General features: G+C 41.7%; 1 protein-coding gene across 1 annotated transcript; it reads left to right on the top strand.

Moving 5' to 3' along the window:
• Positions 1-2,993: 2,993 nt before the first annotated feature.
• Positions 2,994-14,413, top strand: E2F5 (E2F transcription factor 5, p130-binding; the record flags this gene model as incomplete). The annotated part of the gene is given in 9 exon segments (XM_009704248.1): positions 2,994-3,050; positions 5,326-5,451; positions 6,122-6,283; positions 7,538-7,581; positions 9,024-9,088; positions 10,707-10,974; positions 11,667-11,867; positions 12,284-12,328; positions 13,677-14,413. Coding segments are annotated over 9 exon segments (1,078 nt in total), but the record flags the coding sequence as incomplete, so codon positions are not given.
• Positions 14,414-16,382: the final 1,969 nt, after the last annotated feature.

Raw genomic sequence — 16,382 nt, 5'->3', positions numbered from 1 at the left:
TGGGGCCCTCCGGGCTGTCGGGATGCACAGCGCGTGGAGGCAAAAGCGTGTTTTGCCTGGCTGGTTAGGGTCCTCGGCGAACTGCTGAGGAGTTTAGCAAAGTGCAGTAAGAGGCTGGCTTGGCGCTTTGGTTACTTGAAGTCCTTTCTGGAAGACTGACCTTATTTGTTGGTTGTTCTTAATGGGCTCCAGGAGGTGAATGGTGTTCTCGGAGCTTTTTTGTGCATCCCTGTTCAGAGAGCAAGCGCTTCAGTGATGTTACTGCGGCCAGTGCGAGTTCAGGGTGAGCTGGGAAGGACGCTGGTAGGGTTTACATTCCTCCTTTAGTCATGCTGTGGTCTGGACACATTGATTAACTTCTTCGTATGTAACCGCCTCTTTCTTCAGTAAAACAAAACTAAGCTGTCCACATCCCGGGGACTGTTGTGCAGCTTACTTTATCTGTCATGTGCTGCAAGGTGTTCCAGGTCAGTTTGAGAAGAGAAACGTACCCAATTTGTAAGCCATCAGGCCAAAAAACTTAGCTTAAAGAGCCGAAGAGGATGAGTTTGAACAAGAAACTTGGGATGTGTAGAGAGATGGGTTGACATTTCTCATTCCCTGTTGCGAGGAAGGTAACCACCCAGAGGGAATGGAAGGGTCGATAGCCAGGGAAAAGTAAATGGATATTGCAGCAAGTCATAGACATTTCTGCTCAAGCCCTATTGGAAACTGGTTTCTGAATTACAAGATACCGTTTGTTGGAAGTAAATACTAACTAAAGCGCGTAAGTCATTGGTACTTTCATAAACAATGAGTCAGACCATACGTTTCTGTAACTGGTATTTCTCATAAATAAGCCGCATATCTAAGGAAAAATGAAAACCAGCACGCACGTTATGTCAGTGTGCTCGGGGAACTGAAGAACAGGATGGTCTTGAAATGGAACAGAGCGTTCCAAGAAATGATTCGTGCAGTGAACATCTTCAGATGTCTCCCAACTGACAGGTATTGACTGTCTGATGTTGTGCTCCTGATCAGGATTTCTGCAGCAAAACCGGCAGGGCACTATGAAGAAAACACAATTTGGAAACAGAAGTGTACTTGTAGCTTTGTGATTCAGCAATTGAGAATGAAAAGCTGTTCTATAGGACATTTCCTGGTGCTCTTTGGATACATCTACAGTTATAGGTAAGCGGTCTGTAAGAGGATATTTTGGGGCGTGTGTGCTGACCCATTATGAAGCAGAAGGGATGCATTGTCCTACGTGTGGGCGCTGTTCTTTGCTGTAGGTGCAGGGAGCCCTGCGAGTTCTGTAGGCTGAACTTCTTTTGGAAATGTTTTGGTGCTGGACACGTCTCCGCTAACATCTGCCAAATTGTGGGAGCGAAAGTGTGGATTTTCTTTCCTTGAAATTTGAATTCTACAGCAATTTAAAATCAGCTATTCTCAAATATTGGCATAACTATTTTGAATAACCCTGTATAAACAAATCTAGTTATGGAAATAAGCTTAAGACATTAAGGGGTGAGATAGAAGGGAAAGAAAACAAAGTTCCTATATGCAGCAGGGAAGAGAGAAGAAGAGCAAGATGAGTGAATAAGGGATGAGCCACCTGAAATGACGCCCAGAACGTTGTGTATTCTTTCTCTTTAGTATCATACAATTGCTTCTGCCTTCATTTCTTAAACAGTCTGGTTTCTGGCCGAATGCCGTCCCTGCTATACTGACGGTTAAGTAGTGTTTCTGACCATCAGTGCAAAACATCAGGTACTCTAAAATCTACTTGTTTGCTACTGCCTTTAGAAATGTATTGATCAGGGGCAAATAACAACTGCCTTACACTTGCCCTGTTCCACAGAAGAAGAAAAAGCCTGTCTATTAAATTTTACATTCCTTTAACCTTTATGTGTGCAGCGATACCCAGTACTTTTACATACAGGTTGCCAAGCACGCCATTCCATCTAAAACTTCCACCAAACTGTTGACAGTCCTCTCGGAGAGAAGATGTTGTCATCTGCTACGGGCACAGTCCAGAAGATGCAGGACCTCTTTCATTTGACACGTGGAGAGCACGCAGGCATTGTTGGCCCTCCGGCTTTGCTAAGCTTCTCAGTAATGACTTTGCCACGGTGCTCTAGCAAGGTGCTCTGCTCTTCGGCGCTAACGCAGCAAATGTGCAGCGGATCATTCCCGCTGCCTTTTGTCAGCTCCCAGGGAGCAAAGAAGAAGTTGCGTGAGAATGCACCCAAACTCTTGATTGTCCTTTTTCTGGTTGTCTTTTTTATTTCTGGGCAGGGTTTTGTGTGTGTCTGTGTGCATGCCTGCAACTGGAACTGTGCCGAACAGCCCATTTTCTGTATTCCAGAAGTGGCACAATCTGAACGCACACAGAACCGAAGCCCTGCGCTTAGAGGTTTTTCTTCCAGTGAGACAGTCGTAGTGCTTGTCATGGATACGTACGTATTCAGAGTATGAAGAGATCCTAGAAGGAATTACTGGAGTGCAGCAGCTTTACATCAGAAAGATTTTTTTATGAAGAAACTCCAAATAAATGATTCAGAGAAAGGAATGTGGAAGCTACATCCAACCATCTTAACAGGGTGGTTGTGGTAGATGTCCCTTTCTTGTGCTGCCTGGATCTGCTTCAACCGTTTGATATAGGCTGAGAAATGATGAGTTTTAAAAGTGGTTTTGACAACAGGAGATTTGTTTAAAAGTCTCCGGAGGCTCTCTTAATTATTGAACTCATTAGTGCGTGGTTTGTGTGGAGGAACTAAATGCCTGAACTTAATTTCTGAGCCATGTGCCTACCAGAAGGCGTTACATTGGCAACTGCTAGAGTGTCGGAGAGGAACTCTTCCATTGGTTTTTAAAGTATCTGTGAAACACCCCGTAAACTTTTGAGAAGATAATTAGATTATAAGACCAGGGACCAGAAAGTTAGTGAATGTCTGGATTAAACTTTCCAGACTGGCCCCAGTTTGATTCCGTTGCTGGAATTCTTGTTGTAGGTGGTTGGCCTTTGTCGCCGTGATTGAATCGTATGCAGTGCTAGCCAGGTCACCTAGGTATGTAAGTGTGTCCTTCCTTTTCTCAGCCCCTGACCTGGGGCTCTGGAGCCTGGTTTGCAGCAGCAGTGAATCTCCACTGCTGGCGTTAATGGGAGCTCTGCTCTGGGCACATGAAAAGCAGTGGAATTGAGAGTACTGAGACCACTCCAACTTTGAAACAGATGAAGCTGGACACTCAAAATTAGTCACTTTTTTTTTTTTTTTCAATCTTAAACTTTGGTTTGAAAATACATTAAGGTTCGTAAAGCATTTATCTATTGTACAGACGGGCATTTTGGACAATCTCATGAAATCTGTCTCCAGAGCAGTTTCTTCATCATTCAAACCATGAGCGGTAGAGTAAGTCCTAGGTCCATGTGTTGAGCGATGGGGCGGGGGGGGAAGCAAAAAGTAATTAATCAGAATAGCAGCTGACTAAGTGTGCTCTGTCCATTCCTTGCACTGAACAGTGTAGAGAGCTTGTAGAAATTGAGCCTCTGAAGACTGTGAGATATACAGGGTGTTGATTAAACGTTGTGCAGGCGGCATCAATTTTGTCCCTTCCTAGATTTTGAAGGCTTCGCTTGCAGTCGCCGCGAGCAGCGTGTGTGCATGCAGCAAACCCGGCAGGTTAAGACACGAGGTGCATACCTGCTGATAGAAGGGATTGAAGAGCCTGTTTCCTTGGAGAGAACTGAAGTGTGAGCTTTATACGTATTTGTATGTATTTTGTTAGATAGGAAAAAGATTTTAACAGACTGCTACAGCAGACCATACAAAAGATAAATGTTGGTAACAGTAGAAACACTGTTTAGTAGGTACATCGCTGTCAAGGAGAAAGAGCAATGTTTATACTTCATGGCTATAAGAGTATTTTTTTTTAATCTCCATTCTTCTTTAATTTTTTCCTTTAATTTTACTTCACTAGCAAAACATTCACCAGTATAAATTGGATTGCTAAGTCCTAGTAATTAACTTTCTAATAGGAAAGTGTCATTTCTTTGGAAGATTAGTGAGCTTGTTTGTGGTTCAGAAAATACTGTAAAAGGAGTTATATGGACTTTGCTATAAAATGGATTTGGTTTTCCTTATTATTTCAGTTGTCTCACATTGTACTCTTCGTATAGGCTACTTTACTAAAAGCGTTAATCTATTAGATTGTTGGACAAACTGAAATAAATCATTACATGCCTGTAGTGGAAATTAGTTGGCTTTACGCATTAGTTCAAATTTGGGATGCAGAAGTCTTTGCCAGCTACCTTTCTCTTTATTTTTCTTCTTTTTTTTTCCTCTTAATCTGTTTAGTATGTATAATCCCTTGTAATCATTGTATCTGACTGTCCCGGGTAGTTACAGAGTCAGAGTCCTCTTTGCTTTCTCTCCTTTCGGCTAATACGCTTTGAACTTGAGCCACTTTACAGCGTCAAAGAGATGAGGGTGTGGAAGGCACGATGAGCTCAATTTGCTTATTTTATCTTAAGTCTTTGCATCGGGTACATAAAAGTCACCAAGGAGAGAACTACAGCATGAAGCAGACTCTTTCCTTTGCCTGACACTCTGCTTTGCTTTGAGCGATGAGCTGTGACAGCCCGTGGACACATGGCCTAGGTAGCTGTAACGTAGAAGCGATCGCGTGACGACAGCGAGCATCCCTGTGAGCTGTACCAGGGTCCCGGTGGCTGCAAAACGGCTCGTGGGACTCGGCGTGACAGATTGAGCGAGCCCAGGTACGCTGCGAGGTGGATGCGCGCAGTGAAATGTTAGAGGACGATGCCGGCTTGAAGTATTGCAGCTCTCCTTCAGCCGCTTTGTGAAATGAGAGCCCTGTCGTTTCGTATCCCGGCACAGTTTAATCCAAACAAAGACTGCAATACCTCGAGTGTCAGCGGAAGGGATGATAAACTCAATACGTCGTTGGCTTCAGCGGCTTGCTCCGCTGCAGGGTGTTGCTGTCTGCCTGCCTTTCTTTATCCTACCTTCCAGAAAAAGCATTGCAAATTCCTCCGTGCAGTTGAATAGTACATGCTCCAAACACCCAACACGGTCTTTGCAACCCTTTTACAACCCCTTGCAACTCTCTGATGAGGGTGGGCCTGCTGGCCTTCATCGCGGTGACTCCTCTCAGCATGCCTGGTGGGACTACAGCAGGTCCTGAACTTTTTGAATTCATGATTGAGCATCTGGCTCTCGAAGAGCTGAACCTTCTCCCTTCAGAACGACCTTAGCTGATGTTTTTCCAAGGGAATGGCTTAACCGTCTCCTGCCCTCAGCCTGCAAGCTGCTGATGCTTGTTGTTCTTCTCTTGACAGGCTGCTGATACCCTTGCTGTGAGGCAGAAGAGAAGGATCTATGATATCACCAACGTTTTGGAGGGGATTGATCTCATTGAGAAGAAGTCAAAAAACAGCATTCAGTGGAAGTAAGCCGTGTCAATTCTGCAAATTTTCACGTGCTCCAGAGCGACAAAAATTGCCTCTTTCGACTTCTCCTGACCAGATTTGACACCGTAAAATTAATGTTGCACTCATCAATGAGCAATCCGGCATTTTAGAATTACAGTAAAGTTGCAAATGAACTTTATTTGTCTTTCCTTTAACTTGCGTCTTTGATACACAAGATCAAGTTTAAGGCATACAGGAGAGAAACTTTCAGAAAACTTGTAGTGCTACTTTATAACTAGCGCTTGTAGTTGAAAAATTTAGTCTAGATGAACCTGGGAGGGGTATTGGGACATACTGTCTCCGCTTACCTACCTCCTGTAGTCCATGCCTGTTTTCTCTTGGGTCACTGAAAGTGAAAGCTCAAAGAGTTGTAAAGGATGGAGAAGGGGCCTGCAAACCATCTCCAACGCAGAAAAAAAATACATTCCAAAAGAAAATAAATTTCAGTAAAGGGGAATTCTAAATTTGATCTGAAGTTAAGAGTTTTCATTTTTCTGTTCAAATACTGCTGGGAGAGTAAACCCTCATTTCCTTCATGTTGAATATTAGTAGATTTTCAAAATGTTGAAAGTAGTCGTAAGAAATTATCTTTGTCTGTTTGCTTTAGATTTTCACTTGTAGTTTCATGAACCCTTTTATCTTTTTAAGAGGAGTAGGTGCTGGCTGCAATACAAAAGAGGTCATAGACAGGCTGAGGTATCTGGAAGCTGAAATTGAAGATCTAGAGCTGAAAGAAAAAGAATTGGATCAGCAGAAACTGTGGCTTCAGCAAAGTATCAAGAATGTCATGGATGATTCTACAAACCACCAATATCCTTTTAAATTAATTGTGTGCATCTTGGAACTAGAATTAAATCAATGGTTAAAGTGTAGGTAATGGATAAAGCATAATGTAGTCCATTTTATCCAGAGGCAAGGAAAGGCAAATGTTTTTTTCTGGTTTTGGTTCAAAAAGAAAGAAAATCTGAGTCTTGATTTTTTAATGACTTTAAACATGACTTTTTAACTTCTGTGACTGTATGATTAGTAACCTGAAAATAATTCAGCACACATACATATATATATGGCAGTAATTTTTAAGTCCATAGTATAATCCTGGTGTCTTATTTTAAATGAATTGTATTGCTTTCTCGCACTTGAATGTATACTTTTTTACGAGTGCTTTACATTAATCTTTTTTTTTTTGTTGCTTCCTTCTCTTGAAAAGATTAAGCTATCACCCAAAGATAAATCGAGTTGACAAAGTCCTGAAGCTCGTTGGGTTTGAAACTGGAAAAAAATCCTGCCTGTAAATACGCTATGAGCAGAGAGTTCCAGCTACATTGCTCATAACCGTGCGTTTAGCTGTCTTGCAAGATATCGAGCAAAATAGACACCTGAGATAGGGAGACGGAAAGTGCCCTTCTTATCTATAGCACCAGTGATAAGTACTTAAAAATTCTTGAGTTGCTCTACAGAAGCTGTTCCTGTAAAAAGGATTTTGTAGCAAAGGAGAGTGAAGTTAGATGTTACTTTCCTTCGGGAGAGCTAGCACTGGAATTGATCCCCCAGGGAGGTGGTGGAATATCCATCACTGGAGGTTTTCCAGAAGAGGGGAGGCAAACGTCTGTCTGGAACGTCTTAACAGTTGATCCTACCTTGAGGCAGGGGAATGGGACGGCAGATGAACTCTGAGAAGTCCCTTCTGGCAGTATTTCTCTGTGATTCTGGGAAGTCCTGATACGTACTTGAATTCTGTAGTGTCAAGTTAGTGAGGTAAATGGTATTCTTCAAAACAAGATTTTACATGTTCTCCTTTTTTAGAAGAATCTCTTCTCTTTCAAGCTACACAACTTTTTTCTTTTTCTATTTTTTTCATGGATACATGGGGGTTTTTTCTTTAAAAGATGGAACTCTGCTATTTTTAGCTAGCTATTCTGAAAGCTGAAAATCATGCCTTGATTACACCTTGGAGTAACAGCAATAAGTTTATAGTTTAAGCTCAGTTTGGACAAACTTCTTTTAAAGGGCAACAAATACCAGTTTCATATTGTTTTAAGAAAAATGTTCCTTGACATAAATTACATTTTCATATGTCACCCATGAAGATATCTGCAACTGCTTCAATGGTAAGTTGCTGCTAGGCTGTATTTCTTAAAGTGAGGGATTTCCTGGTCTTCCTCTTGAAAACTAATTTGCTAACTAACCTGCTTTTTCCCTGCAAGTATTTTGAATTTAGAAGTATTCAGTAGTGATCAGTACTAAGTATATGTCTCTCATAACATTCATGACTAGCAAGTTTTGGCATTTTCTAGTTGTAGTCACAGATTGTACCAACTGGAAGCTCAGCTGGATTTGGGGTGCTGGTTTCCGATGTCTTTTTCTGTATTCATACTTTGCAGCAGCCTGCCTCAGGCCATTAACGGAACCAGGGACAGGACATGTTGGTCCAACCCACCAGAAAGATCAGGCAGGTCCAAATTTCATAACATTTTCTGGTGGCAGCTGTGGCCAGAGGGAGCTCCTGGTGATGGAGCCAGCTGAAGTTCAACAATGGGGCATTGCTACTAAATCAAAAGGATTCCTTGTGTACAGGAGGCTTCAAGAAATTGCCAAGAATTGCTGGCAGGAGTTACTTCCCTCAACATCTCCTGATTCTGGGGCACCCAAGGGAAGGTTGTTGTTCAGCCTCCAGCTAGGCTCAGAACCATCTCTTCTTTGCCACAGGGAAGGCTGGGTTTGGTTTTGAATAAAAATGCAAGATCAGACAACTACTGCAGAGTTTAACAAAAATGAGCTGTTACTAAAAAGAGTTAGTCATTACAAAATGCAGGGGCACCTAGTACGCCAGTCACATAGTACTTCGTGTAAGTGTCTCTTAGGAGGCAGAGAAAGAAAAGCATCATTCCAAGTTCTGGACATAGGGGAAACGATGCACAGGTAGGCGAGTGACCTGCAGCGTAAGGCAGGTTATGCCAGTGCTGTTGATGTAATTGTGATCTCCTGACTTTAACCAACACATTTTAGTGGTGTAGTAAGCCACAGGTGAGTTTGATAGCCAGCTGTTACATCCCAGTTGTATGTGCTGCAGAAGCTGTGAGCTTAGACACTTGGAAGTACTGGCTCTGAAGACGATCATTAATACCTTTTCTTCCTCCTGTTAAATCTCTCTGTACTGCCACCGTTCTTCAAAGCCATAAAGTGAGCAGGACCAGAGAGCTGTTTTAGCTGAAAAAGAAACTACTAAAATATTTTCACTTCACGTTACGTATACAACTAGGAGATCTGGCGACAGTAACAAACAGGTAAAGGGAGTGGTAAATCTTGTAGTGCTACAAGAAAAGGTTCTTGCACTGTGGCCTAAGTGTTGAAATTCTGTGATTTGTGTTATGCAATATATTTGGATCTTACAGGGACTATGCAAGTACCACCACAAGTTTATTTATGCTACAATTATGCAGTATTTTAAGTGGCCTTAGAGAATTACCATATCTCATTTGAGTGGATACCATGCAAAACTTCAGAAAAATATACACACTTAACACTTTCTTTAAAATTGCTGTTTAACCAGGAGACACACTTCTAGCAATTCAAGCACCTTGTGGTACACAGTTAGAAGTACCTATACCCGAAATGGTATGTACTGGTTTCTTGTTTACCTAAGTGTTCTAGAGGGACAGTGGAAAAGAAGAGCTAGATTAGAACAGAGGACTTACCGCTATCTGTGTGCGAGAGGGGACAAAAAATAAAAATTCAGGTTGTTTCAGCTGAGAAGGGAGAGGCCAGATGGGAAAAAGTGTTTTTGATACACCTACATAGACTAATGGTAACTCTGTCTTCTATTAAATACAAGATATAATAGTGTGTTTCTTTGCCCTCTCTTCTCTCTTGCTTTTAAATGTTGCAGCTTTCCAAATTAGGCATAATTGTCCTGAATTCCCTTGAGAACTTACTAGCAGTGACTTTTATGTGTCAAATTTCTCTGTTGTATTGTTAAAACAGATCTCTTACGAAAAAAACTTTTAGATCTAGTTGTCGGTTTAGTTTAGATCTAGTTTAAGAAACAGACTGCAGTCTCTCTTTAGCCAAAAGGCTTAAATGGGCAAGATTAAAGTGGGAGGCCAAATTACTTACTGGTGTCCATCTTTAATATTTTTTTTTGTTGCAGTGCTCTGTTTTAAATAGGGTTTACATAGTTGGGAGAGAGCATTGTATGAAGCATGATAGCCACTATGCTTGCAGAAGGCTGAAATTCACCCGCAAAGTTTCACAACCTATTTTTAGTGAGGCTAAGCACAGTCTAATATTGTAAGAGCCTCCAAAGCTAGAACCATGAAGCTGATCAGTGGTACGATCTTTGTCCGTCTCGCTGAAATCTGTTCAGGCCATGGTAAGGTTCTCTGTGGGACCAAAGTTAGCAGCTGTGATGTTGGGGTTGTTTTTTTTGGCTTTTTGTCAAGGACTAAACCAGCTAATCTTAGTCTTCATCACCAAGTTCAAAGTGAATGTTTTTGCTTTGGTTCCTCTTCCCCAAGGCTCCTTTCCCACTTCTTTCATCCTCATTTTTTCTAGAACATACTTGCTGAAAACCTATTTGCTGAATTAGCCACAGCGGTCTTATTGAGACTGTGCTAGAGCAAGCTGGTCCTAGCTGTATTGCTTAAGTAACTTGCCAAAAGAAGGCCTGGCAAATCAGCTCAGAAGTTGTTTCTACTGATGCGTGATCCTGTTCGCTCAGTCTAGCTGAGATACCTAGCAGTTTTAGGGCGCTTGGTCCCAAGCAGGATCATGAAGCTCCATTTAAAAGGAAGAAATGTAAATGTACAGGAGTCACTATTTATCATTGTTGTTATTGATAAGATGTAGCCCTGCAATAAGTCTCATGTAACTTGAATTCAAGATTTAATTAAGCACTTTGAAGAATTGTGTATTTGTGTCCTCTGTAACTGTGTTCTGCTCCAGTAAATACATTACAGTTTTGTAATTGGATTGTGGGGTTTTTACTAGATCACATGTATCAGTTTTAAATACTTTTTTCCCTGAGTATGACTTGAGAAGTTTGTGCCAATTCTCAGCTCTTCCTAGTGATCTAACTAGAAGAGCACTGTATTTATCTTCTGCATCGGTTTGAGAATTCTCTTCAAACATCTCCATTACTTTCTGTGGGAAATAACTCTATGCAGTTACTGTTAACATTTTGTAAAGTTCCAAGTTCTCAAGGAACGGTAACTTTTATAATATACCACCTTTACAGGGACAGAACGGACAGAAGAAATACCAGATCAATCTTAAAAGTAGTTCAGGACCTATCCATGTGCTGCTTATAAATAAAGAATCAAGCTCCTCCAAGCCCATGGTGTTTCCAGTTCCTCCACCTGATGACCTTGCACAGCCCCCACCTCAACCTGCGGCTCCAGTAACCCCCCTTAAACCTGCTACAGCTCCCCAAAATCCCCCAGAACAACATGATCTGAGCCAAGGACAAGAGTTACCCCAAACATCAGTTGCGGACACGCCATCAGGTGGGTCCAGGGTTTTTTCTACCTCAGATGCGTGGCGAAGGAAGGTACTGGAGGGAAAGCAGAAACTGTTAGAAAAGGTGGTAGATAAAGGAAAGATCTAGAATTTGCCTAGTGTAGCAGCTGGCTGTTAGGAAACTACCCCAAGGGCTTACTGACAGCTCGCAGGAGGTTACAGAGAAGCCTCGTTCTCTTCTGTCTGGTGAAAGATTCTTCCCTCGTAGCTTATCATCTTATACCGAACAGGTTTTGGATGTCATCCTGTTAATTATTCTGAGGTGCTTCTCCAGAATGCAGTATGGAACAAAATTGCCAGCCTCTGACGGAGGATATGATTTGAATGTGTACCTTTTAATGAGACAGATAACACAGGCACCACTTCCAGCTTCTGTGCCACAAGGTCACTTACCTTCTTCCACATAGCCACAGTGAGAGACTGCCTGAATATCAGGTATTTTTTTCGTAATAATAGTAGGGTAATAGGAAAAGATTTTAAAAAATGCTCTCGAGTGTTACAAACTGCATTTCTGAGGAGTCCTGATTAAATTGTGCCTGTGACTTTGGGAAGGGGGAGACTCCTCTCACCTCATCCCAGACTTCGGCCTCCTTCTGCTCAAAAGACAAAGCCGGTTGCGGGCATTTTGTGTTCCTTTTTACCCCAACAGACTTTATAACCTGCCTTTCTGTCTTTGCAGACGGCGGCGTGCAGCAGAACAGTACAGCCCCAGCAGCTCCTTACTCCAGCCTTCCCGAGTCGGTGTTGTACCCCAGCCTTTCTGGAGATGTTGCCCAAGCCACAGCTAGTTCAAACGACTACCAGGGCTTGCTGCCCCTGGATGTTAACTGTATTCTCAAGCCAAACTCATTCGACATAGCGAAGATGGAGGAGCCCGCAGGTAGGAAGCAGTAGTAACTGTGTTTAAATGTTTTGATTAGTTTCCTGAGCCCTTCTTTGTGACCAAGTTACCGATGAGTTACGCAGAGGAAATGACAGGCCTCTGTTTATCTCCTAATGAAGCCACTGAGCCAGCTCTAAGTAGCAAACTCATTCTGAGCAAAATACTTTTCTCTGCCACCAAATAAGCTTCATATTGTACGTGGCTCTAGGGTTATAAGGGATCAGTGGGAGAAATATATCAGGAAAAAGTGAGGGATACAAAGATGAATATATTTTACATCTACATGGCATTCTATCTCCACAGCTCCTACACTGCACAGGACCCATACTGTACTTTGCAAGTCAGTGTTTTAATGCAGAGAGTATGTGTTGACTTCCATAAACACACGCTCCTTTTTCCTCTTTCTTTCACAGGAAATATCAGTGGGGATATTATTGATGAACTCATGTCTTCTGATGGTAAGTATTTGGCATCTTTACTTTTCTGATAATCACAAGTAGCAGCACGTCTTTTTCGTGTGAACAGCACTCTTAGTAGGTATCTGTTAGATCTGATGCCAAGAGTCAGTATGAAACTACTTCTTTCCCCTGTGCTGCCTCCTCTATCTTTGTCATTCTTGTCTCTGCTGCCCTTTCCATTCCTTGCAACAGTTTTATTTAACAAGCAAAATATGAAAGCCTTAATCCTGCAAGCACTTACATGCATGCGTAACCCACCAGTCCTTAATTCAGGAACAAAGAAAGAACAGGTTGATGACGAGAGTGCTGCCTTAAAAAAAAAAATCTGGTTTAATTCTGTTCTGCCTCAGGCTTCCTGCAGGTGCTTTGAGTAAACATTTCAGAACATATTTACATGGCTGTGTGCAGACTGATAGATGGCCAGCTGTGGTATACTAACAGAATAGAAAAATGTCACCTATTTCTGCTCTTGCACCTCAGTGGCCATACGAGCGCAGAACTGAACCACAGCTATTAAGGTCATAGACTCCCTGCCTCTCTGCTCTGTCTCGCTGAGGTGCCGGGCAAAGCGGTGAAGTGGGCTGGCGTTGTTCCTCCTGCCCTGAGCCCTGTAAGCAGCCTGCGCTAATATCTGCCCTTCCAGCAGACAACCTCAGGGCTTACCCAGAAAGAACCATGTAATTATAAGATCTGAGGGGCAAGATGGGATTATGTGAATGTGCCAGTACATAGCTAAAGTGGAAGTGTCTCCACTTCTGGAGCAGGTACAGTGTGCCCAGCTCATCTGCACTAGGCTGGTGTTCCTGAGGTGCAGCATGAGGGCTGAGGCTTCTCTTCTCACATTCTCTCCCCAAAGACGGCTTCAAGTCCATGCCTGAAATGCAGTGCACAGAAAAACTGCTAGCCTCCATTTTTCACGTGTAACATAGGGATAATGGTAACTTCCTTACTTAAAATTACAAGTATTTGAAGGCTGATATATGCAATACTGTAACAAGACGAAGGAATATAAATATAAATGATGGCTTTCTGATGAAAGTTTCAAAAGCTGCTCAGGAGCTCTTTTGCTGCAGAAGGAGAAATGAAGTCCATATTCCACAACTCTCTCCATTCCAGGAAATTCACTTAAAATACTAAGCAAAAAATGCAAACGCATCCCTTGCTGCCTTAGTTTGAAGGCAGTACAGTTATTCACAGTATGTATCCTAGCATGCTTGTCAGGTTATCAAGACTACTTTAATTATTAAGACTAACCCTGATACAGGTGATGACAAACATACTGAATTATGAGATAGGGCTGATATTCCAAAAGTGTTTTAATTTAAACTAAACTATTCCTGCTTTACAGTTTTTCCTCTCTTACGACTCTCTCCTACTCCCGGAGATGACTACAACTTTAACCTGGATGATAATGAAGGAGTCTGTGATCTCTTTGATGTGCAGATACTAAATTATTAGATATTGTGTCAACCAGACTACTTATCTACCTCTAACTATAACATTCTAGACTTCTTCATAACCTAAGTATTTGAATAATGAATGTATAACTTCTTAGTTCACTGACTCTGGGAGTATATTTCCTTTTGCTTCCTTTAACTACTTCACAAAACAAATACACCAACCAGAAAAAGGGCTTTTATCAAAAATTCTGACACGTTTGTTCACCTGAGAGTCCTCTGTGTAATCCAGTTATTTGGAGTTTTCTTTAGTAAGGAAAGTGAAAATGCTTTATAGCTTTTTGATCCTTTCTTAAAAAATGATTAGGCTTCTTGCTCACAGTTAACAGCGTTTTCTTTGAAGCTTTACTGCCAAGAAGCTGTCTTTTTTTTTTTTAACCTTTCAATCAATTTTGAAGCTTTCACTGCCAAGCTGAAAAGTGAAGGATATCAACTTGAGTTATGCTAAATTGTTTCAGTGAACCAATTTTGTGAAGTGCCTTCTGTTTTAGCACTTTAAGTTTCTCACACTGACTTCTGACATTCCACTTTCCTAGATGATAGGAAAGGTCTGTTTGTAGTTTGTATTAAAGTGTGCCAATACTTGTATATTAACAAGATTTTTTTTTAATAAAATTGTACAAACAAAGCCATCAGTACTTGTGATCGTAATTTCTTTCAATCCCTTCATTGTCCATTATGCATTACAACTGAGATAACAGGCTTGTGGCAGCATCCACGTTTGCTGGTTCCTCTTCCAGACTTCTGGAAACCTGGAAAAAAAAAGGTTTCAGTTTAAAAGAGAAAGCAATTTTTTTTCAAGCAGAGTTAAAAGAAAAACTACTAATAAATAGCTATTGTCTGTAAGATTAGTTTGTCTTTATAGATTTTAATTTAGGCTAATTTTGCAGTCATAATTCAATAATTTGGGGGATTACAGGATTCACTAAACTTGACAGAGAATCAGCCAATACTTTATGCTGCAGGAGAAAGACAAAGCATCGTGCCAGTAACATAACATACACGGCCAAACGGAAATAAGCGCAGCTTTTAGTTCAGAAGTGCTCTCGACAACACTTTAGCAACTTTGGAGAAAATACTATTACAGCCAGAGTGATCAAATTCAACATTACCGCATGTACAGCCCTACTAGCACAGGAGCAGCGATATCGTCTGAATTCCTGGCTGCGTGCAATAACAAGCCAGCAGGGACAGGGCTGCTGGCACCAACTGCCTTGAAACCTTTGCTCGGCCTCATCCTGTGCGGGCAGCACTGTCACCTGTGTCCCTCAGCCTCTCCTTAAGGTATCTGACACTGGCTTTGTTGCTCCCAGCCACACAGAAACTTGATCACCCCAGGCACAGTAAATAACACTCGACTCATGTCCACTTCTCCCAACACCGTCTACTTCCCCTGACAGCCAGGATGGCTTCACCTGTACCTCATCCCAGCCCACCGCTTTCTCTCTCCCCCAAGCCATGCCCAGAGCATCAGAAAGAGTCAGCGTAAAGAGTTTACAGGGAGGAGCTTCTCAGCAGTTGAATTCTGTGAATTATTTCTTGCTCAAGACTGCACGTAGCCCTGTTTAAAAGACTAGATGAAGGAAGACAAGTGAAACACCATCTTGAACCCTAAGTGCTACAGGCAAGAGCTCTAGTACAGAAATTGCTGTTTCAGGTGTTGGTGCTTCTGATGAGGGAAGATGAAGGCTTAAGAATCGGGAACAGAAAGAGGCAGAGCTGTTTGGTTCAAAGTACTATCAGGTGCTTCAGGTCAGGAAGAACAAGGTTCATCCTTACTTTCTGTGTCTATTCATGTTGAGACATCCGTCTCAAATCAAGGGGCTGGAGCTGGAATTAACTTTAAAAAATTCAATCAAAAAACCAGCTAGAACGTAATTTAAAAATATGTTTTGCAATCATGCTCCGGCTTGGCTGCCCACCCTCTTCTCTCTTTACTTTAGTAGTTATGTAGCACCTGAATATGCTAACCAGATTTCAACAATACCACAAAACTGAAATTAATAAAGCTGGATTTATAGCTTTAAAGCAACTGCATGAATCGCCTGCAGTCGTAGAGCCGGAATATAATGCTTTGAACATACACATTCTTTTCATTTCCCTCCTTGGATTTTTACAAAGGGAAATTACCTGATGACTTTTCTGAGGTTCTGCTGTAGTGCCTTTCGATAGCTGCTGTACTTCTTTCCGAACTTCAGCAAATGCTTTATTTATTGTGCTAACTTTCTCAGCATTTCTAATGTTTATCTGGGAGGAAAAAAAAATACACACATTGGTATTTTTAACAGAAATTCCATTGACATATGAAATTGCACCGTTTTTGTACAACTATTACACAGCCAGTGTTACATGTGTGTCTTCCAAAATTGCTTTTTAGTAGGTTTATCTGTTATTTAATTGTATTATCTAGGCACATACTACTAATGTTCTAATAAATTGAAAATTATGAAAGCAGTTAAACTTGTTCTATTGGAAAGGGAGCCCACAGTGATCCCGAAACAGAACACAGAGAAAACAAAAGCCAGGCTGTAGACAGGCCCTGCTACACCACCCACAGCTCCTCTTAGCTGCAGTGGTGTTCCAGGAGGGGTTCCTGC

The sequence above is a fragment of the Cariama cristata genome, unplaced genomic scaffold (assembly GCF_000690535.1).
Source record: "Cariama cristata isolate BGI_N322 unplaced genomic scaffold, ASM69053v1 scaffold43720, whole genome shotgun sequence".
In the NCBI taxonomy this organism is placed as follows: Eukaryota; Metazoa; Chordata; class Aves; order Cariamiformes; family Cariamidae; genus Cariama; species Cariama cristata.
Note: the sequence above shows the minus strand (reverse complement) of the source record. Positions and strands in the feature narration are given on the sequence as shown.